The 27,500-nt window shown below is 47.5% G+C and overlaps 1 protein-coding gene across 1 annotated transcript in view; it reads left to right on the top strand.

Moving 5' to 3' along the window:
• The window catches only part of sugct (succinyl-CoA:glutarate-CoA transferase), a 63,530-nt gene that overhangs the window by 13,394 nt on the left and 22,636 nt on the right, over positions 1 to 27,500 (top strand). Inside the window, exons 9-12 of the mRNA XM_073488112.1 lie at positions 4,328 to 4,423; positions 9,688 to 9,759; positions 9,902 to 9,999; positions 10,083 to 10,185. Of these exons, the coding sequence (XP_073344213.1) occupies positions 4,328 to 4,423; positions 9,688 to 9,759; positions 9,902 to 9,999; positions 10,083 to 10,185 (369 nt within the window). The remainder of the gene's footprint in view (positions 1 to 4,327; positions 4,424 to 9,687; positions 9,760 to 9,901; positions 10,000 to 10,082; positions 10,186 to 27,500) is intronic.

The following is a 27,500-nucleotide window of genomic DNA, read 5'->3' as shown; positions in this document are numbered from 1 at the left end:
TTCTCTGGACCGATGAACGTTCAGTATCTCAAAAACAAACCTTAACAGGAAACCAGTGTTTGTAACTCAAACAGAGTGAAACCTCCTGAAATGTTTCACTTTGTACCGAGAGTGTCCCCTAAAAAGGACACAGTCATGTTACTGCAGTGTTGTGTTCAGGGTCTGCTGGTAAATCACACCGCTGACGCTGCCTCTGTGTGTGTGTGTGTGTGTGTGTGTGTGTGTGTGTGTGTGTGTGTGAACTTTAAACAAGCCGTTGATTTATCCTGAACAGTCTGAACAGTTCAGACGGAGCGATCAATATTCCTCTGAATGTTTTCGCCGTTTAAACAAATCAAACGCTGCGTGGTGCTCAGACCGCCGGCGACCCGGAGACTGATGGGTTCACACGTCGTCCTGGACTCTGAAGTATCCGAGACGCCCAGGGTGCGTTTGATTTGTTGTGTCAGGACCTGCTGCTTGTGTGACAGTGTTGCTTTTAAAAACATGTTTGATGTTTTATGTGTTCTCGTCTCTCACCTCTCTGGCTGGAAGAGACGCTGCGACACAAACAGCTCAGCCGGTCTCAAACTTCATGTCCTCCAGAGAGAAGCTCAGCTCAGACTGAAGACTCAGAGACGACGTTTCAGTTTTCATGTTGTTTATTGTTTGTTTTGACTCTTCACAGCAGATCTCTGACATCACTGAGTCGTTACAGAGAAGAGCTGATTCCAAAAGATTAAAAAACGAAGTGGAAATATAAAATCACGTGTGAGCTTCTGCACATTTAGATGGATTTGGATGATGGATGGAGGGAGGGGATGATGGATGGATGATGGATGGAGGGAGGGAGGGAGGGAGGGAGGGAGGGATGATGGATGGATGATGGAGGGAGGGATGGATGGAGGGATGGAGGATGGATGAATGGATGGATGATGGAGGGAGGGATGGATGGAGGGATGGATGATGGATGATGGATGGATGATGGAGGGAGGGATGGATGGAGGGATGGATGATGGATGATGGATGGATGATGGATGATGGAGGGATGATGGATGATGGAGGGATGATGGATGGAGGGATGGATGATGGATGGATGATGGATGATGGAGGGATGATGGATGATGGAGGGATGATGGATGGATGGATGGATGATGGATGGATGATGGATGGATGATGGATGATGGAGGGATGATGGATGGATGATGGATGGAGGGATGGATGATGGAGGGATGATGGATGATGGATGGATGATGGATGATGGATGGATGATGGATGATGGATGATGGATGGATGATGGAGGGATGATGGATGGAGGGATGGATGATGGAGGGATGATGGATGGATGATGGATGATGGAGGGATGATGGATGATGGATGGATGATGGATGATGGATGGATGATGGATGATGGATGGATGATGGATGGAGGGATGGATGATGGATGATGGATGGATGATGGATGATGGATGGATGATGGATGGAGGGATGGAGGGATGGATGATGGAGGGATGATGGATGGATGATGGATGATGGAGGGATGATGGATGATGGATGGATGATGGATGATGGATGATGGATGGATGATGGAGGGATGATGGATGATGGATGGATGATGGATGATGGATGGATGATGGATGATGGATGGATGATGGATGGAGGGATGGAGGGATGGATGATGGAGGGATGATGGATGGATGATGGATGATGGAGGGATGATGGATGATGGATGGATGATGGATGATGGATGATGGATGGATGATGGAGGGATGATGGATGATGGATGGATGATGGATGATGGATGGATGATGGATGGATGATGGATGATGGATGGATGATGGATATGAAACGGATGCTGTGATTGGTTTCTAAGGTCTCGATCTCTGCGGTCGGCTCTCACTGCAGCTACATATAAAATACCCACAATCCACTTCTCCCCCTTCTCATATCCCATGATGCATTCCTGTATGAAGTGCTGCGACCACAGGCACGTCCACCACAGAGCGCTTCGACCAGAGATGAACAATGAGAGCACACAGCCGCAGTGGATCTGCATCCGTGTGGACGGGTTTAAGCCGAGTTTGTTTCGGTTGTCGGGGGAAATTTAATCATTACAAACCAATCAGAGCTCGGAGTCGTTTCTGTACGAGCTGCCTGCAGGTCCTGAAACAGCTGCACACACGAGGAGGAGCCGCACACCAAAGGCTGAAGAGTCATAAGTCTTAAGTTCAGCTTGAAACGACTTTAAATTGTTGTGGTTTGTTGAGGAAAAGCTCAGTCATGCAGGAAAATACCAAACTTCTGAGGATGAGAAACGACTTCAGGCTGTTGGGAAAGTTTAGACCGAGAGGAAGCTCATCCTCGTCCTCGAAGTCTTCTCTCTGGTCCAGTACCTCCAGTACAGCCCGGTGGAAATCCAGCTCGAGCTGAAACAATTTAACAATTAATTACCAAATATTTTCATCATCTGTTAATCAGTTTGAGTTTCTCCACCCTCTCATGTCAGCCTGTTGAATGTGAGTATTTGTCCTCTGTGACAGTGAACTGAAGATCTTTGAGTTGTGGACAAAACGAGACATTTGAGGACGAAACAAACCGATTAATCGAGCAAATAATCGACAATGAAAATAAATCTTAAATCTCAGGTCTGTGCGACCTGTCCGAGTGTTTTCAAGTGCAGTTAATTCTCAGTCAGAATAAACTTCTCAGACTGTTTCTTGGATCTTGGAAGACGTTATAATGATTCATCTTTGGCAGTTATCAGTTTAGTTCAGTTCAGTTTTTCCTCTACGAGTGAACCCTCTTCTCAGACAAGTCAATAAAGGATCTCTGATAAAGAAAATAAACCAACATGTCCGACGCTGTCAGAGTTTCCTCTAGTACCAGTCAGCTGATTGTCTTCATCAACGCTAAGCTAGCTGCAGGCTAATGTAACGCTAGCTGTGACAAAGATACTGGGAGAATCAGCGGCCCTGATATTGATTTGATGATCTACATTCAAAGCTCATCTGATGGCTCTTTGATCAGAACCAGAAACACGTCCCCCCCTCGTGATTGATCAGAACCAGTGACCCGTCTCTCTGCTGTGTGGACCTGTATTAGTGCCTGTTTCTTCCTGTCATGAAGCTTCTTCTCACCACATGAGAGCCGTTCTTCAGATCGGTCGTCTGAGTCTCCTTCAGTCTCGTGAGATCCTGTCGCAGCTGATCTAAAGCTGCTGTCTGCTGACGGACGCTCGCTTTAATACGACTGCAGTTTCTTTGTGATGGTGATTCAAAGTCGGAGCTGTCTCACATGTGGTGTCTCGGTCCGTCAGCGGCGGCTGTATATATCCTGTTGGGCCTGTAGTTAGAGCTGCTGCTGCGGCTTTGAACACAGAATAATATCAGTTTCTAAACAGAGCGGTGATGGACAGAACCACCCATCAGCCGTCCGTCTGTCTCTGCTCCGTCATGTCAACATCCTGTAAAGCGTCTCATCTTCTGCTGCTCGTCTTTTCCTTCTAATCATCGTCTGTCTTCATTTTCCTTCTTCAAAATGAAGGAAACTTGAATACGACTTGAAGGTAACGTCCTCCTGCTGCCACACAACTACAACTTGTTGTCTGAGGCTCATTTTCCCTCCCGTCCATCAAGATTACTGATTAATGGGAAAAATAGATTTCTGCGTCTCGTTCGTCACACTCTGACGCTCTGGGATCGTTGGTCGGGTCGGTCGCCATCCCAGATGTCAGTTTCTGATGAGCTGCGATGGGACTCAAAAATCAACTCTTCTCACAGACGACACCTTTAAGAGTGAAAACAAAGACCACATTATGATTTAACACTTCACGGGTTGATAGTTTCCTTTTTATATTGTGGATTTTAATAATAATGGAATATGATTTTGTGGCTTGTTCTGTCCCATGTTTTGGTCATAAAGGAGCTGCGTAATAAAATGTTTTTATGAATACGAACATTAAAGTTTGGTGCTGCGTGTCTGTGGAGAGTCGGTGTCACTCCAGAGGTGTGAAACACCTGAGACTGACGTCTGCTGGAGTCGTCCGTGGTTGTAGCGGCTCTGTGGTGGCAGCAGGGGGAGTTACTCCGAACAGAACTGGAGGCTGGTGGTTCTCCAGGAGTCGATGAAATCCATCCACAGGCTTCAGCTGCTTGCAGACTCAGTGAAGCCGCAGAGCTGAAGGTGAGGCGGCCGTCTGCTCTCCAGAGGTTTTGCGGCGGCGAGAGGAACGAGAGCAGAGTTGTGGTTTACGTTCTTTCAGGAGTGACGAGTGAGCGCCGACCTCCACCGGCAGCAGGGACGAACGAGGCCGAGGACGGCTCACATTAACACCTCTGTCTCTCTCTCAGGTCTCCTGCCTCAGCCACATCGCTGCCAACTATCTGAACGCAGGGAAGGAGGCGCGGCGCTGGGGGACGGCCCACGAGAGCATCGTACCTTATCAGGTAACTCCCCGAACCGTCCTCTGTAAACACTGATACCTGAAGGTTCTGTCCGTCCCAATCAATAATCAATAATGTACAGACAGACAGACACACACACTCACACACACACACACACACACACAGACAGACAGACACACAGACAGACAGACACACAGACACACAGACAGACACACGTGACGTCAGATGATGTGATTCAACATGTGACAATAAGTTTGGTTCTGATGCTGTCAGCGGTTCTTCACACTGAGTTTGTTCAGAGCTCGTGTTGAAGATGTTCTCCCCTCAGTCCTCCTCTTCTGATTCAGATTTCAGTCTCAGGTCAACAGATAAACTCTATAATGTTCAATAACCAGAATAAAAGCAGTCAGACGTTCTGACACTCAGTGTTTGGTATCAGACCGGGTCCGACCCGAGTCGTCAATCTGCTTCACATTACTGACTCTGAGCCTGAGGCAGCTGACATGTTACTGTGTTATTATGGAGCTTCATAACTCACATGTGCACATTAAACCATCACACACACACACACACACACACACACACACACACACACACACACACCTCCTGATGTTTCGCTCCATCTGCTCGACGTGAACATGGCGGCGGCGGCGGCGGCGGCGGCGGCGGCGGCGGCGGCGGCGGCTCGATTCTTGTGGTCGCCGTCCCTCACCAGCCGGAGTGTTATTGTGCGCCGCTCGGATCTAATCCTCGTGTGAACTGCCTTACCCACAATGCCGCGCTCCCTCCTCCCGCCTCCCCCCAGGCGCCGGAGATGAAAGCGGAGCAGACGGGTCCTCCGGAGATCATGACAGTCGGAACAACAGAATTATTGGTGTTGTGCGGTTGTGGCTTTACGTGGAAGACATGAGAGCTGAAGAAGTCATCCGTCCTGCCGACGCTTTTAAAGTTCACATCTGATTTGTGAGACGGGTCAATTCACGTCTCAGACTGAGACATGCAGCGAGTCGGAGGAGACACGAGAGACTCGCTGCAGTCAGGAAGGAAACGTCGACCTGAGTTCATCACAAACGGACTGCTTCTCTGCAGCTGCAGCTCGTCAGCACCCTGAACGATATGACTCATCAGTGTTCGTGATGGTCCATGATGTGAAGATGTACAGACCTGAGTTCAGGACTGTGACTGACTTCTCTTCACCTCCAACATAAAAACATCAACGCATCAAAGACACCAATGATTCATGGAGCTTTTATATTAAAATGTATAAGAGGAGTTTCCTGTTTGTCAGACCAGCAGAGGTGGACCGGGTCGTACGAGGGCGAGGAGGAGGAGGAGCAAATGTTTGATGTGCTTCAGTTGATAAATGATGAGGATTGTTATTTAAAGCTCAGCGGCCTGTGAAGTGTCCGGCTGCTGCTGGGATCATCACAGCGTCCTGAAGCTTCATCACACCTCAGGAGTTTAACCCACAACCACTGATTACAAGACACAAAGTAGTGAAGCTGTCCAAGGAGTAACTGATAGACACAAGTGACCGCAGATAAACTGTAGATCACAACTCATTAACATATTTCAGCTTTTTTCTGTGTCACCTGATGAATCTGACACCGCCTATATATTATATATGTGTTTTTATGTGTTATATGTGTGCACGTTACCAGAGGACGACTTTGACTCTGTGTTTTGTGAGATTGAACGATATTAATATTAATGATGATGATGATGATGATGATACTCAAAGACGAAGGAAACAACGAAACAAAAGAGATCAGTATCACACGAGTAAAGGGAAAATATCAGAAAGTGATTATTAACAAGCTCGTGGCCTTAACTTCATCACCGAGGTGATAAACACCTGTCACTGCTGCTGCAGGGTCACTGCTGCTACTGCAGGGTCACTGCTGCTGCAGCTGCAGGGTCACTGCTGCAGCTGCAGGGTCACTGCTGCTGCTGCTGCAGGGTCACTGCTGCTGCTGCTGCAGGGTCACTGCTGCTGCTGCTGCAGGGTCACTGCTGCAGCTGCAGGGTCACTGCTGCTGCAGCTGCAGGGTCACTGCTGCTGCTGCTGCAGGGTCACTGCTGCTGCTGCAGGGTCACTGCTGCTGCAGCTGCAGGGTCACTGCTGCTGCTGCTGCAGGGTCACTGCTGCTGCTGCTGCAGGGTCACTGCTGCTGCTGCTGCAGGGTCACTGCTGCAGCTGCAGGGTCACTGCTGCTGCAGCTGCAGGGTCACTGCTGCTGCAACTGCAGGGTCACTGCTCTGCAACTGCAGGGTCACTGCTGCTGCAGCAGGGTCGCTGCTGCTGCAACTGCAGGGTCACTGCTGCTGCTGCTGCAGGGTCACTGCTGCTGCAGCAGGGTCGCTGCTGCTGCAACTGCAGGGTCACTGCTGCTGCTGCTGCAGGGTCACTGCTGCTGCTGCTGCAGGGTCACTGCTGCAGCTGCAGGGTCACTGCTGCTGCAACTGCAGGGTCACTGCTGCTGCAACTGCAGGGTCACTGCTGCTGCAACTGCAGGGTCACTGCTGCTGCAGCAGGGTCGCTGCTGCTGCAACTGCAGGGTCACTGCTGCTGCTGCTGCAGGGTCACTGCTGCTGCAGCAGGGTCGCTGCTGCTGCAACTGCAGGGTCACTGCTGCTGCTGCTGCAGGGTCACTGCTGCTGCTGCAGGGTCGCTGCTGCTGCAGCTGCAGGGTCACTGCTGCTGCAGGTCACTGCTGCTGCAGCTGCAGGGTCACTGCTGCTGCTGCAGGGTCGCTGCTGCAGCTGCAGGGTCGCTGCTGCTGCTGCAGGGTCACTGCTGCTGCTGCAGCTGCAGGGTCACTGCTGCTGCTGCAGGGTCACTGCTGCTGCTGCAGGGTCACTGCTGCTGCTGCAGGGTCGCTGCTGCAGCTGCAGGGTCACTGCTGCTGCTGCAGGGTCGCTGCTGCAGCTGCAGGGTCGCTGCTGCTGCTGTAGGGTCACTGCTGCTGCTGCAGCTGCAGGGTCACTGCTGCTGCTGCAGGGTCACTGCTGCTGCAGCTGCAGGGTCCCTGCTGCTGCTGCTGCAGGGTCACTGCTGCTGCTGCAGCTGCAGGGTCACTGCTGCTGCTGCTGCAGGTCACTGCTGCTGCTGCAGGGTCACTGCAGGGACTAACTCCTGATGATATACATTCACACTGCACACAAAATCCAGATGTTAGCGGGTGTGAGTTGGTTTTTGTGCCGGTGTGAAAGGAGTCCAGTCTTCTCTCTCTTTTAGCTCCGTCTTTGGTCTCCACCGCCCCCTGAATGTGTGTTTAGCTGCTGAATGCTCCACTTTGTTCACCAGCTAGTCTCTAACTGTGTCTGTCTGTCTGTCTGTGTGAGCTGCTGGAAACACTGAGACTAAATTAGACGCTACATTTTAATCCAAAACAACGAGCTAAAAGAGGCTCAAAGCTCCGTCGAGCTGCAGAGATCCTGACACTTTGAGGAGCTTCAGTTTTCTTTGTGTTTGGGGTCGCTGTGGTTTGGATGTTTGACCTGCAGCCAGCAGGGGGCAGCCCGACCGCGCCGCCCGCTCTCTCTGAGGACTGTTTGGGGTTTTGTGGATGAACGTCCTGTCGAAGTCCCCCTGTGGACTGCGTTACCCACAAGTCCCTGAGGCTGGAGATGAAAGGGAGGCGGTGGTTGGAGCCGAGCCCCGAGAGCAGTGTGACTAAAGGGTTAGTGGTCTGAGCACACACACAACTGAGGGATGTGGTGTGTGTGTGTGTGTGTGTGTGTGTGTGTGTGTTTGTGATGTAAGACAGCAGCTCTCGTCCTTCTTTCATGTGGAGACGGTTTTTATTACCAACGATTGTGAGAGAGAAATAAGAAGAGGAGGAGAAAGTCCTGAAGGAGGAAGAGGACAATTAGTTAGGAAGAGAAGACAGATGACTGGAGGGAGGGAAAGAGGAGGAGATGAGGAGGAGGAGGAGGAGGAGATGAAGGGGGGGAGAGGAGGAGGAGGAGGAGGAGATGAAGAGGAGGAGGATGAGGAAGGAGACGATGCCCTCCAGCAGCTGGTGTCCTCAGGTGTCTTCAGCTTATTAAAGTTATTTTAAAACTCACCTGGGTCTCAGTTGGACCTCGTCCTCTCACCCAGAACTCTCAGAACCTCCTGTTTAATTAGATTAGATTCATATCTGCCTGCTGGGAGCAGTCTTCTTAATAACACATCACAGTCCCCAAAGTTAACCAGGTGAGGTCAGCTGTCTGCTGCTGCTGCTGCTGCACCTCCTGCTGCTGCTGCACCTCCACCTGCTGCTGTACCTCCTGCTGCTGCTGCTGCAATTCCTGCTGCACCTCCTCCTGCTGCTGCACCTCCTCCTGCTGCTGCACCTCCTCCTGCTGCTGCAATTCCTGCTGCACCTCCTCCTGCTGCTGCACCTCCTCCTGCTGCTGCACCTCCTCCTGCTGCACCTCCTCCTGCTGCTGCAATTCCTGCTGCACCTCCTCCTGCTGCTGCACCTCCTCCTGCTGCTGCACCTCCTCCTGCTGCACCTCCTCCTGCTGCTGCACCTCCTCCTGCTGCTGCACCTCCTCCTGCTGCACCTCCTCCTGCTGCTGCACCTCCTCCTGCTGCTGCACCTCCTCCTGCTGCTGCTGCACCTCCTGCTGCTGCACCTCCTCCTGCAGCTTGTAAAGTCCAGCAGGACGTGAGAACCATGGGTCAGAATCACACTGATGAAGATATTCTGTCATAGTTTCATCATTCATTCAACATCAGAATGTTTTTACGTTGTTTTTCAGCCTGTTTGTGAGTCTTGAGTTTTGTTTTTACTGAAGTGTTTCAGCATCACGAGCTGCTGTCACTCAAACCGAGCCGCTCCAGTTTTACTGCCGAGTTGAGCCGAGCCGCCTCCAAGCGGGCCGAAACGTGTTTGTAGCTGAATTAGCGGCGCTGCTTTGTTAGCGGTGATTCTTCGGTCGTACTTTGGGGATCGAGACTCACCTGATAAAACATCAAGTTTTTATAAATCGTTTTAATTCACACAATGACTGAGAGATGAGTTTGGGATATGAGTGCATAAAAGTCAAATATGACTGAAATATTCACAAAACACAATAAAACTTCAGCTCTGTCACAGAATAAACAATCAAGTGAAACACTAAAATAACTGTTTGACCTCAGACACTGAAGTTCACTGAGAAAACATCCAGCTAACACTTGAACAGTGTCTCCTCACTGAAGTCATCCCCGCCCTTTCTTCTTCGTCAGTTGGTTGTAAGTTAAAAAAGTCCTGAATCGTCCTGACGTCTGTCTCCTCCGTCTGTCTCCTCTGTCCTCTTCTTCTCTTTTTCAGGGCTTCAAAACCAGAGACGGACACATCGTCCTCGCTGCAGGCAACGACAAACAGTTCATCAAAGTCTGTCAGGTAACAAACACTGAGACCAGCTTCACCCTGAAGATGGACCAATGTTTACAAGTTATATGTTGCAGAACTTACAGCACAGTGTGTGTGTGTGTGTGTGTGTGTGTGTGTGTGTGTGTGTGTGTGTGTGTGTGTGCGTGCGCAGGTTCTGGAGCTGGTGGAGCTCACAGACGAGCCGAAATACAAAACCAACAAGCTGAGAGTCCAGAACCGTAAAGAACTGCTGCACACACTGTCCCAGAGGTACACACACACACACACACACACACCTCTGACCTGTCGCTCTGTGTACTCATGAATAATTAATGAGATGATTTCTCTGTCAGGTTTCTGCAGGAGAAGACAGCTGATTGGCTGAGGAGGTTCGAGGGCTCAGGTGTTCCTGTTGGACCGATCAACAGCATCCAGGAGGTCTTCTCTGATCCGCAGGTCAGTCAGACACATGTTGAGCTGGCTTTACTAGTTTTGGTTCCGCTGACTTTGACTCGCCTGTCGGCCCGGGTCTCCGCTGGTTCTCCACCATCTTGTCTGTTGCTGGGATCCATTTTGTTGTCGCACATGTGACGTTGCGTCCGGCTTTCCAGAACAATGAGTGTGGCTGATGATGAAGATGATTCCTGGTCAAACAGATTAAACAGAAGCACCATCGCAGCCTCCGTCATGAGTGATGCCGGCTGCTTCAGTCCGTCGTACTGGACCGACCGCTGAGGGAACACAGAGGTCCGATAATCAGTCTTATAACCTGGAAGATGCGTCTGTTGGTCCTGCAGCACACACACCTGGTCACATGATCACCTGAACGCCTCGTTAACCTGTTCTGGACTAAATATGTGACTGAATGGATCGCAATAGAGAGCGCACTTGATGTGTGTGCGTGTGTGTGTGTGCGTGCGTGTGTGTGTGTGTGTCTGCTCATCAAACTGTCCGTCCATATGGATTAAAAACAAATTAGTCACTGCTCACAAGATACACAACTCAGCATGTTACAATAACACACAAGCCTCATTACTGTGTGTGTGTGTGTGTGTGTGCGTGCGTGCGTGTCAGTCGTTCTCTCGTCTGTTTCTTCTTCTTCTTTCTCTCTAAAATAAAAACAAACACCTTGATTAGCGGGCGAGCGAGCCGCCCAGCCTTCATCCAATCAGACGTGAGAGTCAGTCTGCGGCCACACCTCCTCAGCTCCGCCTCCTCCCAGCGTGTCCCATCAGTTCTCATCAGCGGGCGGTTCTGTTGACGGACACATCGTCTGTCTGTTTCCGTCTGTATTGATCGTTTCCAGCTTTAACGTTCATTTTACAGACTGTAGCTCTGAGTATAATCAGATACATACACACCTGAAGGAGGAGAACTCCACTTTTATTTCATGGTTGTGTCATTTGGACCTGGTTATGGTGCTGCTGCTCAGCCTTGCTTCGAGCTCAGTCATGACTCTTTGTCAAGCCTCCAGGAGCAGCGCCGGGCTTTGAAGCCACCCTTCATAGTGGTCAAGCTGTGTAAGAACATGGTCACGTGATGCACTGAGGCCCAAAAACACAAAACACTCCTCCATCAGCTGACGTTGTGAAATGACACGCGTCACAACCCGACCTGTCATAACCTGAGCCTTTGGTCCAGTAACATTTGGAAGAGCTGCACGATTAAGTTATTTTATCCCTGTTCAAGTTAGCTGCCACGCCATGGACGTCACATTCACACCTGGACTCAGTGCTGGAGGCGGAGCCCCGTTTATTCTAGTGAAGCTGCTCAGTGGTGCTAACAGAGCTCGACTTCCCAGGTATGAAGATACCCAGATCTTCAGCCAACTTGATTATCAGATGAAACAGACTGTGGAGGTACTAAGAACATCTGACAGTGGTACTGTTGCACTGTGAGAGGAGGAACGATAAGATATGTACACCTGTTCAGCATCTGGTGAGTCTCAAACCTCCAGAGCTGCTCTGAACCTCCTAGATTTCATCTCTTTAGTCTTGAAAGCTTCTGTTGGGTTTACACTGAGCTGAGATCAGATATCTGGAGTGACTCAGTGTAAAAAAGTGATGCTAATGTTAGCATGTGTTAGCATGTGTTAGCATGTGTTTCATACACGAGCAGACCAACATGTGACTGCAGTCCGTCCTCTCGGCCTGCTGCCTCTCACTGTTCTGCAGTTTGAACAAGTTTTATCTGAATGTGTGTTTTGAGGACAACAGCTCCCATCAGCACCACCTGGTACCACACTGTCATATAAAAGCTCTGACTCAGTGTGTGTGTGTGTGTGTGTGTGTGTGTGTGTGTGTGTGTCAGACCAGCCCATCTGCCTCTTTAATGCTGCAGCAACTTGTTTGTAACTGAGTTGGGACACTCTGCTCTCACACCTGTGCCTGCTGACTGATGGTACAGATGTTTTCACACATCTGGCACCAACACAGATGCTGCTCTCCTCCTGAGTGTCGGTGAGTCATCAGGCGATTTAAACCTCATGTTGTCCGTCGAAACAGACGGTCACACTGGTTTCCTGTTAGCCAAGTCAGCCAAACTACCCCTGAACCAGACAGACTTTGTTTTTTTGGACCTGGAGCACAAAACAAAGTCTCGTCTTCCTCCTGAACGCCATCTGGGAGCTGAACGCACTCAGACGGCGTGCTGTACATCGCTGCGACGCTCACGGCCGGTTAGGACACTTAAACAGGAAACAATGCAATGAAGCTGATTTGGTCACATGCTGTCACTAGTACAATCCAAAGAAGGCTAACTGTAACTTCAGCCGGCCTCTGGAGCAGCGTTAGCTGCCAGTTTGTGGGGTTCATCTGTAGATCTTTTCACAACATCGCCTCAACGAAGGCTCGCCTCCACACAACCTCTGTTGTTCACGCTGAACCAAGCAGCGCCGACATGACGCTCAATCTGGTCACATGATCCGTCAGCAAACAGCAGGAGCTGCCTGACTCTGCTGGAGACAGACGCTGTTTATCAGGCTGCAGTGTGATGAAGAGTCTGGAGGACGGACAGGAGGACAGACAGGAGGACAGACAGGATGACGGACAGGAGGATGGACAGGGTGATAGACAGGAGGACGGACAGGAGGACAGACAGGACAACAGACAGGATGACGGACAGGACGACAGACAGGAGGACAGACTGGAGGACGGACAGGATGATGGACAGGGTGATGGACAGGAGGACAGACAGGAGGACAGACAGGATGACGGACAGGAGGACGGACAGGGTGATGGACAGGAGGACAGACAGGAGGACAGACAGGATGACGGACAGGGTGATGGACAGGAGGACAGACAGGACAACAGACAGGAGGACAGACAGGATGATGGACAGGAGGACAGACAGGAGGACAGACAGGACAACAGACAGGAGGACAGACAGGACAACAGACAGGAGGACAGACAGGATGAGGGACAGGAGGATAGACAGGAGGACAGACAGGACAACAGACAGGAGGACAGACAGGATGATGGACAGGAGGACAGACAGGACAACAGACAGGAGGACAGACAGGAGGACAGACAGGAGGACGGACAGGGTGATGGACAGGAGGACAGACAGGAGGACAGACAGGATGACGGACAGGGTGATGACAGGAGGACAGACAGGATGACGGACAGGAGGACGGACAGGGTGATGGACAGGAGGACAGACAGGACAACAGACAGGAGGACAGACAGGATGACGGACAGGGTGATGGACAGGAGGACAGACAGGACAACAGACAGGAGGACAGACAGGATGACGAACAGGGTGATGGACAGGAGGACAGACAGGATGACGGACAGGAGGACGGACAGGGTGATGGACAGGAGGACAGACAGGACAACAGACAGGAGGACAGACAGGATGATGGACAGGAGGACGGACAGGGTGATGGACAGGAGGACAGACAGGACAACAGACAGGAGGACAGACAGGAGGACGGACAGGAGGACAGACAGGAGGACAGACAGGACAACAGACAGGAGGACGGACAGGGTGATGGACAGGAGGACAGACAGGAGGACAGACAGGACAACAGACAGGAGGACAGACAGGACAACAGACAGGAGGACAGACAGGAGGACAGACAGGATGAGGGACACTTTTCTACATAGAAATTCCGTATTTTTTACCTCATAAGATGCTGAAGACACGACCTGTTGTCTGGTTCTGTATCGTTGCTTTGTGGGTTGAAGTGTTGGACATTTCTCTTTTATTTGATGAGTGAAGGATCCGTCACAGTCCTGTCCACACAGCCGTCGTCTCGCCTCTGTCCCCCCGTTCACCTCTGTAACTTTCACACAGACGGACATGTTCCTGCTGCGATGGTTCCTGTGAGAGTCCACTAAACGCTCGTCTGAACTGAGGCCTTTGGGAGCTCGTAGGACTGCAGTGTGGATCATAAAGGTTAGGAATGTGTCCTGCTGCTCGACTCCCATGCTGGTCGAATACCTTGCTCAAAGGCACGTCGTCTGTGCTGACAGCAGCTGTTCACTGAATTTATTTGTTCCCATAATAGCCTGAATCTCTCTGCTAGTAAATGTTTCCCACATGATGTCGGTAATTAGTGTAAAATAGCTCTCTTCTGCTGAATCTCAGATTGAAACCAACAGATTGAGTTTTCCTGCACGTCTCTCTCTTCTGTTTATACTGAACACGCTGAGAAATAATAGCTGCTCGGCATGCATCCATTAGCATCCATTCACAGGCAGTAAACACATCGAACCACATCAGATCTCATGTTTCACAGACAGCACATCACACACGTTAAATGAGGAGAGCGGCTTCAGTGGGTTTATTTGTTCTAAGATTTTATGTTGATGTTCTCGTTTTAATTTCTGGGTTTAAAGTTTTGATGTTGGCAGCAGTTTCAGGTTTCAGACGAGGCAGGATGATCACACAGAGCCTCCTTTAAAGCACCAGTCTGATCATATTTCTGTATTTTCCTTCATGTGTCTTCATGAGTCACACCAACACCGAGATGACATCAGTTTTCTGATGTGCCGTGTCTGGCTGCAAATTGTGGGTGTCCTTGAATGCACCGTCAAGGAAACTTTTAAAGTTCCCATGAAGTAAAAATGTTTTAGTGTTTTTATCAAGTGTCTCGCTCTGTCTCACCAACACGTCAGTATCAGGCCGCCGACAGCGAGAAAGTTGTTTTGTAGTTGTTCTTTGTGGTATTTTAGAGTTTGTAACTTCCTGGAAAAGATAAAAGAGGTTGATGACTCATCGTGCACTTGCCTGTTGTAATTTTCCATCCAATAAACATTTTCTTAATTTTTATGACACTGACATGGGTGTTGTTGGAGCAGAGTGTTTCTGGGCCTCTGTTCAAAGACACAACTTTATAACTTGAATCATTGATTTGGGTGAAACTGGATCGTATTTTAAGGTGACACTTAAACGTCCTCCGGCTGCTCTGCCTCAGCTCTGGACAGATAGCTTTACTTGTTGCTATAGTAACCACTAACTGCTGCTAACCAGCTGCCTCCCATCCAGCGCCTCTGGACTGGAGCTGTACGCAACCTCCGAGAACGACAGAGGACCGTTACGTACCGTGGTGATTTATAGAGTTTCCTGATGGACAGGTACTGCTAGCATTGTTGCTAAAGTAACCACTAACTGCTGCTTATGTAGCTGCTGTTAGGCTCATGCTAGGCGTAAGGTAAGCAGGGAAGCTAAGTTAGCGATCCTATTTACTTACTCAGTGTTAAGAAAACCACCTCAGTACGGCAGTGTTCACTCCACCAGCTGTTTTCATGGGAACTACATTTACACAACATAACAAATAACTACAACGATTTATATTTAAGATGTAGCTGTATAGAAGTGAAATCAACGGCGGCTTGAAAGGAAGTAAATCTAATTAAAGTAGGAAGTAAAAATTCCACAGTTTTGCCGTTAATGGACTAAAACCTGTAAAAGCAGCGGTATGTCCCTTTAATACCATTCTGTTTGGTGTGTGTGTGTGTGTGGTGTGTGTGTGTGTGTGTGTGTGTGTGTGTGTGTGTGTGTGTGTGGAGCTGCAGGTTTCTTCTTGCACACAGCAGCTCTGCAGAGAAGCTGCTGCTAATCAGGACGGTAGGAAGTCACCACTCAAAACTGAAATCTGGAAGTCATTTGGCAAACGGCAGAACGCACACACACACACGCACACACACACACACACACACACACACACACACACACACACACGCACACACACACACACTGAAGTTTCTTTCCTGACTGTAAATCCTAAAGTTTTCCTTCAACGTCTCCTGGATGAAGTTAAGATGCTGCAGGTTTCAGGTGGATGGCTCTAAATACTACAATACCCATGAGCCTCAGCTGCCATTGCTACATAGAAGAAGCCAATCAGACAACGTTTACTTGACTGATTCCAAATCTGATAGTGAATTGATTTTAACAGCTAAATGGTTTCATCTTTAGCTTCAAAACCAGAATTTGATTTCTGATTTTGTGATTGGATGTCTCACACACAGTTATAAGAGTTGTCTTCTTCTTCTGAGACAGACGTTGTTCATTTTTGGTTTGAGTCAACATTAATTATCCTGGTGACCATCAAAGAGGACATCAGTAAAGACAGAACGAACTTCAGAGACCCCGTTTGGTGGGTTGGTTTGTTGGTGGGTTGGTGGGTTGGTTTGTTGGTCGGTGGGTTGGTTGGTTGGTTGGTTGGTTGGTTGGTTGGTTGGTTGGTTGGTTGGTTTGTTGGTGGGTTTGTTGGTCGGTGGGTTGGTTGGTTGGTTGGTTGGTTGGTTGGTTGGTTGGTTTGTTGGTTGGTTTGTTGGTGGGTTGTTGGGTTGCTTGGTTGGTGGGTTGCTTGGTTCTAACTCAAGTGGATGGACCACTTGAGTCAGATTAGAGTGTGATTTTTAAAATGACATATTAATAGTTATAGTTCTTGGTGTGGAACATCTTCATACAGCAGTTTTGTGATTTATTGTAGATTGTGCAGTTAAAAGATTGATGAATGTGATTGGACTGAAGAGTCGGGACTGTCAGTAGAACTTTAGCGGAATATGAAAAAGTTCTTGCATGGGCCCGACTGTCTTTTCTAGACTTCCTTCTTTCCTTTTTGTTCTTTCATTCCAGCTTGTCCCAGTTTTTCTCTGTCTTGTGTTTTGCTGACTCATAGTTCTCCACTCGTTTCTTCACCTCTTCCTGTCTCTGCCCTCTTGTTGCTCGCTGTCTGTCTCTCTCAGGAGTTCAGCAGTAACCGACCTTGTTTTTACGACTAAGAGTCCTCTGGCTGTGTATCTGTCATGTCGTCTGGGCAGCGTCCAGGTCCTGCAGAAAATATCCAGCTAAATATGGCTTCATATTTGAACTACGGGAGGTGCGTTTGATTTATCCCAGCTGAAACCTAAACAGCCTCTGAAGTGGATACCTAACATGTAAGATCAGATAAATCAGCCCCTCTGCAGGCTCAAACCACCCACTTCTGGAAGTGTTATTGCCTTGTTGTGCATTCAACTAAACAGGGAAGCAACTCCACAGAGAAGCTGGGATTGAACCCTCAACCCCGGTGCTGGTGCTGCCTGACTCTTTCCATTGGCCTCAACAGAAAATGAAACCCAACTTTTTCAATGTCACTACTTTTCTCTTAAAAGGGCAAAACAGGACAAACCCTTACATAACTGATACTCACATCGCTGCCTTGCTCGAGGTAATGTCACTCCAGAGTATGACAGTTTTAATGCCTCGCTGTAGTGAACTGATCTGTTAGTTTATGTTTTCACCTGCGTGTGTCCTGTCACACCATCAGGTAACAGGCCGAATATAGATGAAAAGGTTTCACAGTTTACAGCATTAAACACTTGTTACTGTTATTATCTTTGCAGTGATCCTGTAAGGAATGAAAACAGAACATTATTCAGTTGATCAAACGCTTCTTCACAAAACATTATCTCCTGATGGACAAAGAAGTGGATATAAACTAGTTTTTATATAAATGACCTGTCTTTGCTTTTTCTACTTTGAGAGATATGTACAAGAATTACAGTGTATTTGTGCAAATGGCAATAAAAGTCCAATCTAATAGTGTAGAATAATCGTCAGTGTTTGTACCACGATGTACGTTGAAACCCAACACAGCACGTAACAAGAAGTGGACAACTGGCCAATGGAGAGTTTTGGTGGCGTCTGAGAGCATAAAATGAAAACCTGTCTCCAGTACCGGTCTGTTTGATGTCTGTCTCAGAGTCAGTGGAGGCTTCGTGCTACAGCCACCATTTAACACGGTTAGAAATCCATGTGAGAAAAGGAGCACAGCACAGTCTCTACGCCCCTGAAGACATGGATGCAAAGGATGATCACACTCGTTAAAGGAGGAAACTTTCTCGACACTTTGTCGAATTGGATTCTTTCTCAACAGATTCTGAATAATGTTGGGAGTTTGTTCCTGGATGAGCTGGATTTAAAGTCATGTTGACAGTCTTCAGACTTCCTCCAGGTCAGACAGACCTAACCCCGCCTGTTCCCAGATAACCAGATAAGCTTCGAGCTGACAGCCAAACGCAGCTCAGGGGAAATATATTTCTGGTCCGGATGAGCGATGGGCTGAATGGATGAATGTGGAGCTGTTGACTGACTTTCACTCCAAAATGAATAAAAGGGAATCGGGACATTTGTTGCATGTCGTTCCTCCTCATTTCTGGTCTTCTCTCCTCTGTCGACTAACCAACAAAGATTTAAATTGAGCACACTCTGCTCCAGTATTAATATGACGGGCTGTAAGTCGTTCTGACACTGCTTGGTTATGACTTCAGTGCTTAAATGTGACCTTTAATCCTGCTCGAACCTGTTAGGTTGTACAGAAGAGGAATCCTGTTTCAATTTCTTCTATTCTGGTAAAGATTAAAACTTCCTGACTTTTTCTTTGTCAGTGTTTGTCCAGTGAAACCTCTAGTGGTTGTTTGAGTTATACAGCAGGTCTGTCAGGAACAAAGGTGGAAGCAGTGTGATGTCGGTAGAGCAGCACAAGTATTTGTATTGATGAAGTCGGGCTGCGGTCTCTTTTTTATTAGTCTCTGCATGCTGTCATGCTTTATTATGTAATGTTGTTAATTATCCCGGCAAAGGAGGCCATGTTTTCACCTGTGTCCGATTGTCGGTTGGTTGGTTGGTTGGTTGGTTGGTTGGTTGGTCGGTTGGTTGGTTGGTTGGTTGGTTGGTTGGTCGGTTGGTTGGTTGGTTGATACTTTGTTTGTTGGTTTGTCAGCAGGATTATACAAAAAATCCACCAACCTTGGATGGAGGATGGGTCTCTTCCCAGAACAGACCCCTTTAACTGTTGGTTTGGAGCCAGATAAAGGGACGGATTCAGGAATTTCTCCTCACTTTCTTAAGTGAGACTCTTAATTCAGGTCCCGATGAAACAGAAGTTGTGCAAAGCTCCCAAAACACCAGTTTGTTGATGTTTTTTTGGTCACAGGTGATCGTAACATGATTAGTATGGAAGGGCGTCCTTCAAAGGCTCAGTCCTTCACATACAAGGACACAAGGACGGGTTGATGTTCACCTCTTTTGGAAAAAGTCCAACAGTTTGAGATCAGTGTTTCTAGTGAAAGTACAGTTTCACCATCTACAACCTGTAATATGAGCAAAAGATTGAGAGAATCCAGACACCAACACTAAATACCTGTGACCTTCGACCCCTCAGGTGGTGCTGCATTAAAAACCAACATGACGGTTTAAAGGATATTTCTACACTTCCTGAACACAGTTTGTCTGCAAATAGTTTTATTTATGTTTTACTCAGCGTCTTAACTTTTTGGGGGTCAGGGTTGTATGAACATATATTTTCAAGTGATGTCAGATCATATTGATAACGGATCATTTCAGATCAGTGTTGTGTAAAGACATGGGAATGTTATAGCAGGTTCATTATCCCGTATCTCCTCGATCGCCAGGCAACAGCTCAGTAAACAGACAGTGATGGTCCAGTAGTTTTGGTGTTTTGGAATAAAAGTGACGTCAGCAGAGTCCAACTGTCCTCCCGGGGGTTTAGAGTTGGTTTGGAGGACACCCACCCAGCCTCTTCCTCTGCTCCTCAACACATTTGTTTACCAGATAAATCGTCTGTCAAACGAGGAACCGCTCTGTCATCGTAGGGAGTGCTGAGTCAGCAGGGAGAGCTTCTTATAAATCTGCTGCGGGTGTAGTTTGGACAACAGACAGACACTTTTTTGTAATGGACCCAACAAACAAAGATGAAAAGTGATGAGAAAACACACATGTAGGTAAACTCTGAGGGTCTTTTCTTCGAATCACTCATAACTTCCTTTTAAATCTGCCTCACAGATAAACTGGATCTGACTTTTGAAGGATGATATCGGTCTGCTCCTGAGTGGACCATACATCACTTGGGATAGAAATCACAGATGACGACTCAGAACTGCACGACTGCTGCTTAGAAAGCAATGTGACCCAATAAGGAAGAACACTGATGATTATTTATGCACTTCAAAATGAAACGCTCTAGTGAATAAATTAAGTGCTACTTGCAAAACGACAGAGTTTAATTTACTGCAGCTCAGCTCGTATTGTTCAGAGACAAATGTTTCACGGACAACGGGAACTGAACAGTTTGAGGGAAAAGCTGAATCTGCGATAAAAATAAATGTTGAATGGGGTTGAGGTCAGGTGACTGGAGGACAGTCAGGACTCCTCTGTCTTCTTTGTGTAACACTGTCAGATCCTGCTGGGACAACATGAGTCAGCAGGTTTTACACTAACTTGTGGAGTCCATGCAGCTCGAGTGCATGCTGTCATTAACACAAAAGGAGGACAAACCAATTTTAAATCACGTTGTTACGATGGTACAGGGCTCAGAAGTCGATGACTGTCAGCCATCACTGTTGGACGATGGCATCATCGTCGGCCCGGCTCTTTCACAAATGACAGAAACTGATGTACTGTCAGACGTCCGCCACGGTTCAGACTTCTTCTTCGTGTCCATGGTCATCCGCATCAGTAAGCTTTCAGAAAACACATAGATCAAATGAGAGAATATGGACACAGGGCTCCGTCCATATCTGTATAATGTTGAGTGTTAATGAGCCTTTAACCATCACTTCAGCGTCCTCCCTGTGACACCTGTGCATCGTATGAGGTCACACTTCCTGCGCTGGAAACAGAGCTGTGAGTAATTTAAACCAAGCAGCCATTATGTTTCCTACACAACAGATTTGACAAAACCTTTAAAGAGGATATAAAAGTCTGTTGCTGTCGAACAACACCTCGTTATGAGAATTCAGCTCTAAACATGTTTTATATTCTGCTTCGCTTCGACCACCCTGAGCTGTGCATCGTGACCACAGCCCCGTCGGAGCTCCACAGCGTCAGCGGCTGTTCCAGGACTGACTGACAGGAATCCCTCCTGGTTTGTCTCTCAGTGTTTTTATGAGAGCTCTTGAATCCCTGTAATTCCAGCAGTTTTGTTTCCTCCGGTGATTACTGCCTGTGTCTGCTGAAAGAATGATGGCCTGAGCACATTTGTCTTTCTCTCTGTCCGTGAAGACTCTTGAAACTCAATTAGAGGAGGAGCTGTTCGGGCGGCTGCCGTCTCCTGCGACTAATAGCTCTTATCATCTGCTGAACACAGAGACGGATTTATCCCTCTTTCCAACTCTTCATGAAGACCGTCCTGTCTGTCCGTGTGTCTTTTGGATAGAGACTCTTTTGTTTTATCCCGATGATATTCGAAAGAGTGAGTTACAAACCGACGCAGAGAACGAGGCAGAGAGGACTTTGTGAAGTCATTCTCACCCTTGAGACTGTATTTTATTTCAGAAACTTGCACCTGTCTGCCGCTCACTATAATTCAGTTTTAAATGCCGAGTGTTTTCAGGACAAAGATTCAGGAATGTCGCAGAAATTCAAATGTGGAATGTTTGTTTCCATAAACGAGGCTGAAGTGAACAAACAGACTTCCTGAACGTCAGAAACACATCTGTGAAAAAACTGAAAAGTCTTTCAGAAGAAGGTATTACAGGTCCGATTACACAATAAAGAAATGTACTCACTGAGGTGACATGTGACCTGGTGTTTCTCAGTTATTATGGCTGTCGGTCGCCTTCTATTAGAAATACGTTTTTCACTTAATTCAAGTTCATAAATGAGTTCACGTTGTTCAGCAGAGTTTTTGGACACGATACATCTGTTGTGATGAATGTGTCAGAAACATGGAAAGCATCAGGATGGAGGAGTTCAGGACAGTGAGGCAGACTCGGGTTGAATCCAAATGACCGTATTTCACTGCACATCCAGACTTGTGAACTTAACCGACTTGTTCCAAGGAAGTCTGTGAGTGCTGAGGGCTCCAGCTCCGCTAAAGTCCACAAGAGGCCTGAAGTGGACTGTCTGTTGACTTCCAGAGGGTCTGCCTGAGAGCCCGCCATCATCAGGTCAACACTTAACACACAATGTATAATTTCTGCCTCTGGGGGGCTCTCTATGAAAACAAAACGAAAGACGTTCGCTGAGTGTTGTGTTCAGGGAGCCGGTAAGCTCTGGAGGAAAAAGTCTGGAGCAAGACTAGACTTTCTCGAAGAATCAACACCTGGAGTCTCATCAGGTTCTGCTCTGATCCGGAGCCGTTTAGAGACGGGAGGAGAGCTCAGAGATTACTCTTTAACTTCTGGGATTTTGGGATCTCTTCTTTTTCGACAATGGAGGTCACCTCCGGATCACTGCTGCAGTCAGGTTGATAAACAGGAGTGAAGATAAATCCACTTTTTAATCCCACAAGTTCAAAAGTAACTCTGAGCTCTCCTCCCGTCGGTGAACGGCTCCGGATCAGAACCTGATGAGACTCCAGGTGTTTAGTCCTCCAGCAGGTCTGGATCTGATCCAGACTCTCAAGCCGGCCCTCAACTCAACCCTTCGTAAACATGTTTTGAGAGCCTTCCAGCAGCAGAAGTTCAAGTTTTAAAGTTTTGGAAACATTTGTGATGATGTGAGAACACAACTCGACAACATGAAGAACAAAGGTCCAGTCGGTTTTTCACATTTTAATGCAGAATTTCTATAAATTAAATCTTTAAATTAGATGAGTATCTGAGAGTAGATCACATGTATTTGTCTTCTGATGAGATATTTTGACAAAGTAAATATTAAAACTTTTCTAAAGCTTCTGATAAATGTGACACTAAATAATACTGATAAAAACCGAACAAGCAGGCGAGTCGTTTTTGGACATTTTAATGCAGAATTCTTACATATTATATCTTTAATGCCTCCAATACTTTATGACCAAATTCCTGCCTCAGTTTTACTAATTAGCAAATGTTAGCATGCTAACACACTGAGATGATGAACAGGGAACCTGCCTGCTAACTATCAGGATGTTAGCCTGACTCTTGATTGAAAACAGATTGAAGCTGGTTAATGATGGATGTGGTAACAGGTGCTTTAATGATTTAATGTCATATTGCATTGGATGTGCTTTATCTACTGGTATATTTACAGAAGGAAAGCATCGCTCTGTCGCTGTCTCTCTTCTTTATTGTCCTCCGCCTCCCCTCGCTCTCCTGCTAGTGAGAAATAAAGAGATCAGAGATTTCCTGTCATTTAAATCCTGTTACAGTATTCAGAGCTCCCTGAAGCAGCAGCCTTTTTTGCCAAATGTCTCTAATAATTTCCTAAAAATGCTCAGCTCTTTGACGTCAGGTGCCTCGGAGTGAATTTTTTTAGGGAGACAGATAATCTCCCTGACGCAAGAGTATAAATCAGGCTCTCAGATGAGCTGTGATTGATCGGAGAGGTCAGATGAACCTCCTGTCTGCCTCTCTTTTAAAACGCAGAGGTTGTTCATCTGTCAGCACATCGTGAGCATTTGGAAACGAGCCTCTTGTTCCTTATAGACAGAGTGGTGGCGCTCTGTCCTCCCCCGTCATACGTCTGTTTCTGGGTGTGGACTCTCGGCGCTGTACAACCTGTTCCCTCTTCACGCTAATCGTGTCCGTTGATGGAGCGATGATGGAGACTCTTGTGGCTCTATTAGCTGCCAGAACATTGACTGCCACTTGAAGATGTTCAAACCTGCAGTTTAGAGACACAGTCAGCAGTAAAGGACCATTCCTATGTTTTTATTACTAATAATTCACATTCTTGCTGAACGTTTTCTAATGCAGACTGAACAGTTTCACATTTTGCTGTGTGTAAGGATGTTTTCACACCTGTAGTTCGTTCATTTGGTCGAGAACAAGAGGAAAGAAATGCAGTGTTTTAGTTCTGGTTCGGTTCCTGTTCGCATTGAATAAACATGGAGTCTTACCGGCTGACAGGAGGCTCGTTGATCGGACAGTTTCAGCTCCTACTACAAACTCACCAGTAAAGTGTCTGAGTGTTTCAGTCGAGCATCAAACTCCAACAAAAACTGTCTCTGATGCTCAAATGTCCTCTGGATCCATTCAGTCACACATTCAGTCCAGAACTCAGAATTCATCATTAAATGGAGACAAAACAGGAAAAAAACTGTGATCACGTTTCTTCATGTTTTTATCTGTAAAACAAACTCTGTGAGCGACAGGAGCTCCTGTGCCCGCCCTCGAGCCCACAACAGCCAATGAGTGATGGTGTAGACCAGTGAGCCACTCTCTCTTCTTCCTCCTCTCTCCTGAGCCAATCACACGCCAGCCTCCAGATGATTGGTGCATCCTGTAGCCAATGAGAGTTCAGATCCAGTAATATATAGTTTATATCAGTTTGTAAAGCCCTAAACTTGATGTAGTTTTCTGTGCTGTGCTCTTTGAATAGTCTGTTTTCCAGCTCAGCTCTTGTTTCTGACTCTTTTATCTGCACAAAGTGAGTGTGAATAAGGAAATAAAGAGCTATAATGAGTTTAATGCTGCTGTTACTCTCAGGCAGGCCACTCTGAGCTCAGAACAGGACAGATTTTTACCAGGCGCCTGAATATTTCCTCATGAAAACATGTGCTAAGTGTCATTTTCACTGATATTGTTCTTACATGTGAACCTGGAGCATGTCAGACTGTGTGATGTGGAGCCATGGCAGTAAGAGCTCATCTGCAGGCTGATTATTGTATTAAAGATAAATAATTCAGTGTGTTCAAACTCCTGTAGAAAAGTGACCCACAAGGGTCTCAGTCCGGGTGTTTGTTCTGAATTCTGACAGACTGAGATGTGAACACATTAACGAGCTCTCCTGTAAACAGACAGAGAGACTCTGGCTCGTCATGACTGTGAAACATGAGTTGATTCGTCTTGTGATTTGTCACTTTGCTGTATCTGAACACACACATGGTGTTCTGCTTCTCCAACACATTCATCTTCTGTCCTGACAGTTGTTTAGGTTTGGAACTGGGTCACACATCCTGGAAACACCTGGAAGACCTGAAATTCCTTCACGCTGCTTTCCAGGGATGAAAAATTCCTGCTTTATTTTATGGCTCCCTGAGTTTCCTGCTGAGAGAGCGATCTGTTATGTTTAAGGAAGCTTCTTTGAATTGATTTAGTTTGGGTCCAATCAGAGTGCGAACACGTCCTGAAATAGAAGCTTAGCGTTGAGTTTATCTGCCTCCTCTTGACTTCAGGAGTTTCAAACCTTTTTGCTCAAAACAGTTTTATTTGTTGATGTTCTGCTCGTTCTTCTTCCTCCTCTCGTCAGTTCGTCCTTCAGTGATTCAGTCTCTTCCTCCTGAGGATGACGTTGTGACATGAAGCTGGATTATTAATCGTCGTAACATCATCCAGAGTTCAGGGCGTGTTCACACGTTGCTCTCCTGTCTGATTGTGACCCGGTCAGAGGTCAGAGGTCACGCTGTGATTACAGCCTGCCGGCCAACAGCGGCTCGTTACAGGAGCGTGGGGACGCGGAGCAACAGCTGCTCGTTAAAGCTTTATTTATCCAGGGAGAGCTGACAGAGCTCTGCCCTGCTCCACACACATCCACATGTTCAAACTGGGAGCACACCAGTTCAACCAGTGTGCTGCTGCAGCTCACTGCTCAGTGTGGCGTGGAGGACGTTTCCTGAGGAAAACCATCTTTTTGACGAGTAGTTTCTGCATTAAAAAGGTGTTTTTAATTGAGTCAGTTGTTTCTTCACATTACCTGTCGTTTGCTGAGAGCTGAGAGCTTCATCTCCAGAACAATGACAGCAGTCGCCTTCAGGCACCGTTTCAATCTGAACGTTGTTTAAAATGATATTTTTTCAATCATCCAAATGAAACGCCGGATCTGCAATTCTCCCAAAGTGTTTCTGTCTCCACCCTGCCTGCTTGTGCACATCTAAAGGAACAGACAACACAGCTCGCTGTTAGCCTGCAGCTAGCTTAGCATCAGCCTGCAGCTAGCTTAGCATCAGCCTGCAGCTAGCTTAGCATCAGCCTGCATCGCCACTTCCAGACTCTCCTCCTGTGTGATGAAGACGATCAGCTGACTGGTACCAGAGGAAACTCTGACAGCGTCGGACATGTTGGTGTATTTTCTTTATCAGAGATCTTTTATTGATTTGTTTGTGCAGAGGGTTCACTCTGGACAGATTAGAGGAACTGAACTTTGTAACAAACTGAATTTCTCTCTTTTGTTGTTTGTTGTTGAATCACTGAAGGCTGTTTGTTGTTTATATTTGGTGAATATTACTTGAACTTGTCAAAAAGACACCGGGATGAAGTCGAGCTGTTGTTGTAAAATATCTTTTTAAAGAAGAGTTTGATATGTAACTGACAGCTGTCAGGACATAAAAACATCTTCACTCTTCAGATGTAAGAGTCTAACAGTGATGAAAAAATGTTTAATTGAATTGATTTGGAGAGTCGTGACTCCTTTATGTTCGTGTTCGATCTGTGTTGACATTGACCCGACAGGAAGCTGTTCTGGCTCCTGACTGACCCATGGGAGGAGTGACGTCGTTACTGACCTCCGGTTCCTTAAAACAACATTTTTCTGCCATTTTTGCATGAAAAATTACTCAAACAATTTTTTACATACTCAAGTTCTTTGACGTGAGCTGCTGAAGGAGAACATATCTGGTCTTCATCGGATCCATGAGGACCGTCAACAACATTTATCAGACTTTTCAATTCCTAAACCATCAAGATTACAAGTACGCCACAGTGACCCCTGAGTGACTGTGTGGAAAAGACGTAAGTCGGTGTTTTGTGAACAGTAATCAGAGTGGGAGGAGGATGTGATGGAGCTGAGGGAGACTAATGTAAGGAAATAATCAGTTGGAAATCCTCTGCGGTCGGTGGAGAGCAGCTCCGGGACATCTGGGAAAGTGTGAGAGGTGGGTTTGATAAAATCCAGGTACGCTGCGAAGTCTGAGACTCACAGAGCGAATCTGAAATCATGTAGAGACAGACGATGTGACGGAGAGGAGGAGGAGGAGGAGGAAGAGGAAGAGGAAGAGGAGCAGGAGGAGAAGGAGGAGGAGGAGGAGGAGGAGGAAGAGGAGCAGGAGGAAGAGGAGCAGGAGGAGAAGGAGGAGGAGGAAGAGGAGCAGGAGGAGAAGGAGGAGGAGGAGGAGGAGAAGGAGGAGGAGGAGGAGGAGAAAGAGGAGCAGGAGGAAGAGGAGCAGGAGGAGAAGGAGGAGGAGGAGGAGGAAGAGGAGCAGGACGAGGAGGAGGAGGAGGAGGAGGAGGAGGAAGAGGAGCAGGAGGAAGAGGAGCAGGAGGAGGAGAAGGAGGAGGAGGAAGAGGAGCAGGAGGAAGAGGAGCAGGAGGAGGAGAAGGAGGAGGAGGAAGAGGAGCAGCAGGAGAAGGAAGAGGAGAAGGAGGAAGAGGAGCAGGACGAGGAGGAGGAAGAGGAGC

Source organism: Pagrus major, chromosome 19 (assembly GCF_040436345.1).
Source record: "Pagrus major chromosome 19, Pma_NU_1.0".
Lineage (NCBI taxonomy): Eukaryota > Metazoa > Chordata > Actinopteri > Spariformes > Sparidae > Pagrus > Pagrus major.
The sequence above is the reverse complement of the archived record's forward strand: the minus strand, read 5'-3'. Positions and strand labels throughout refer to the sequence as shown.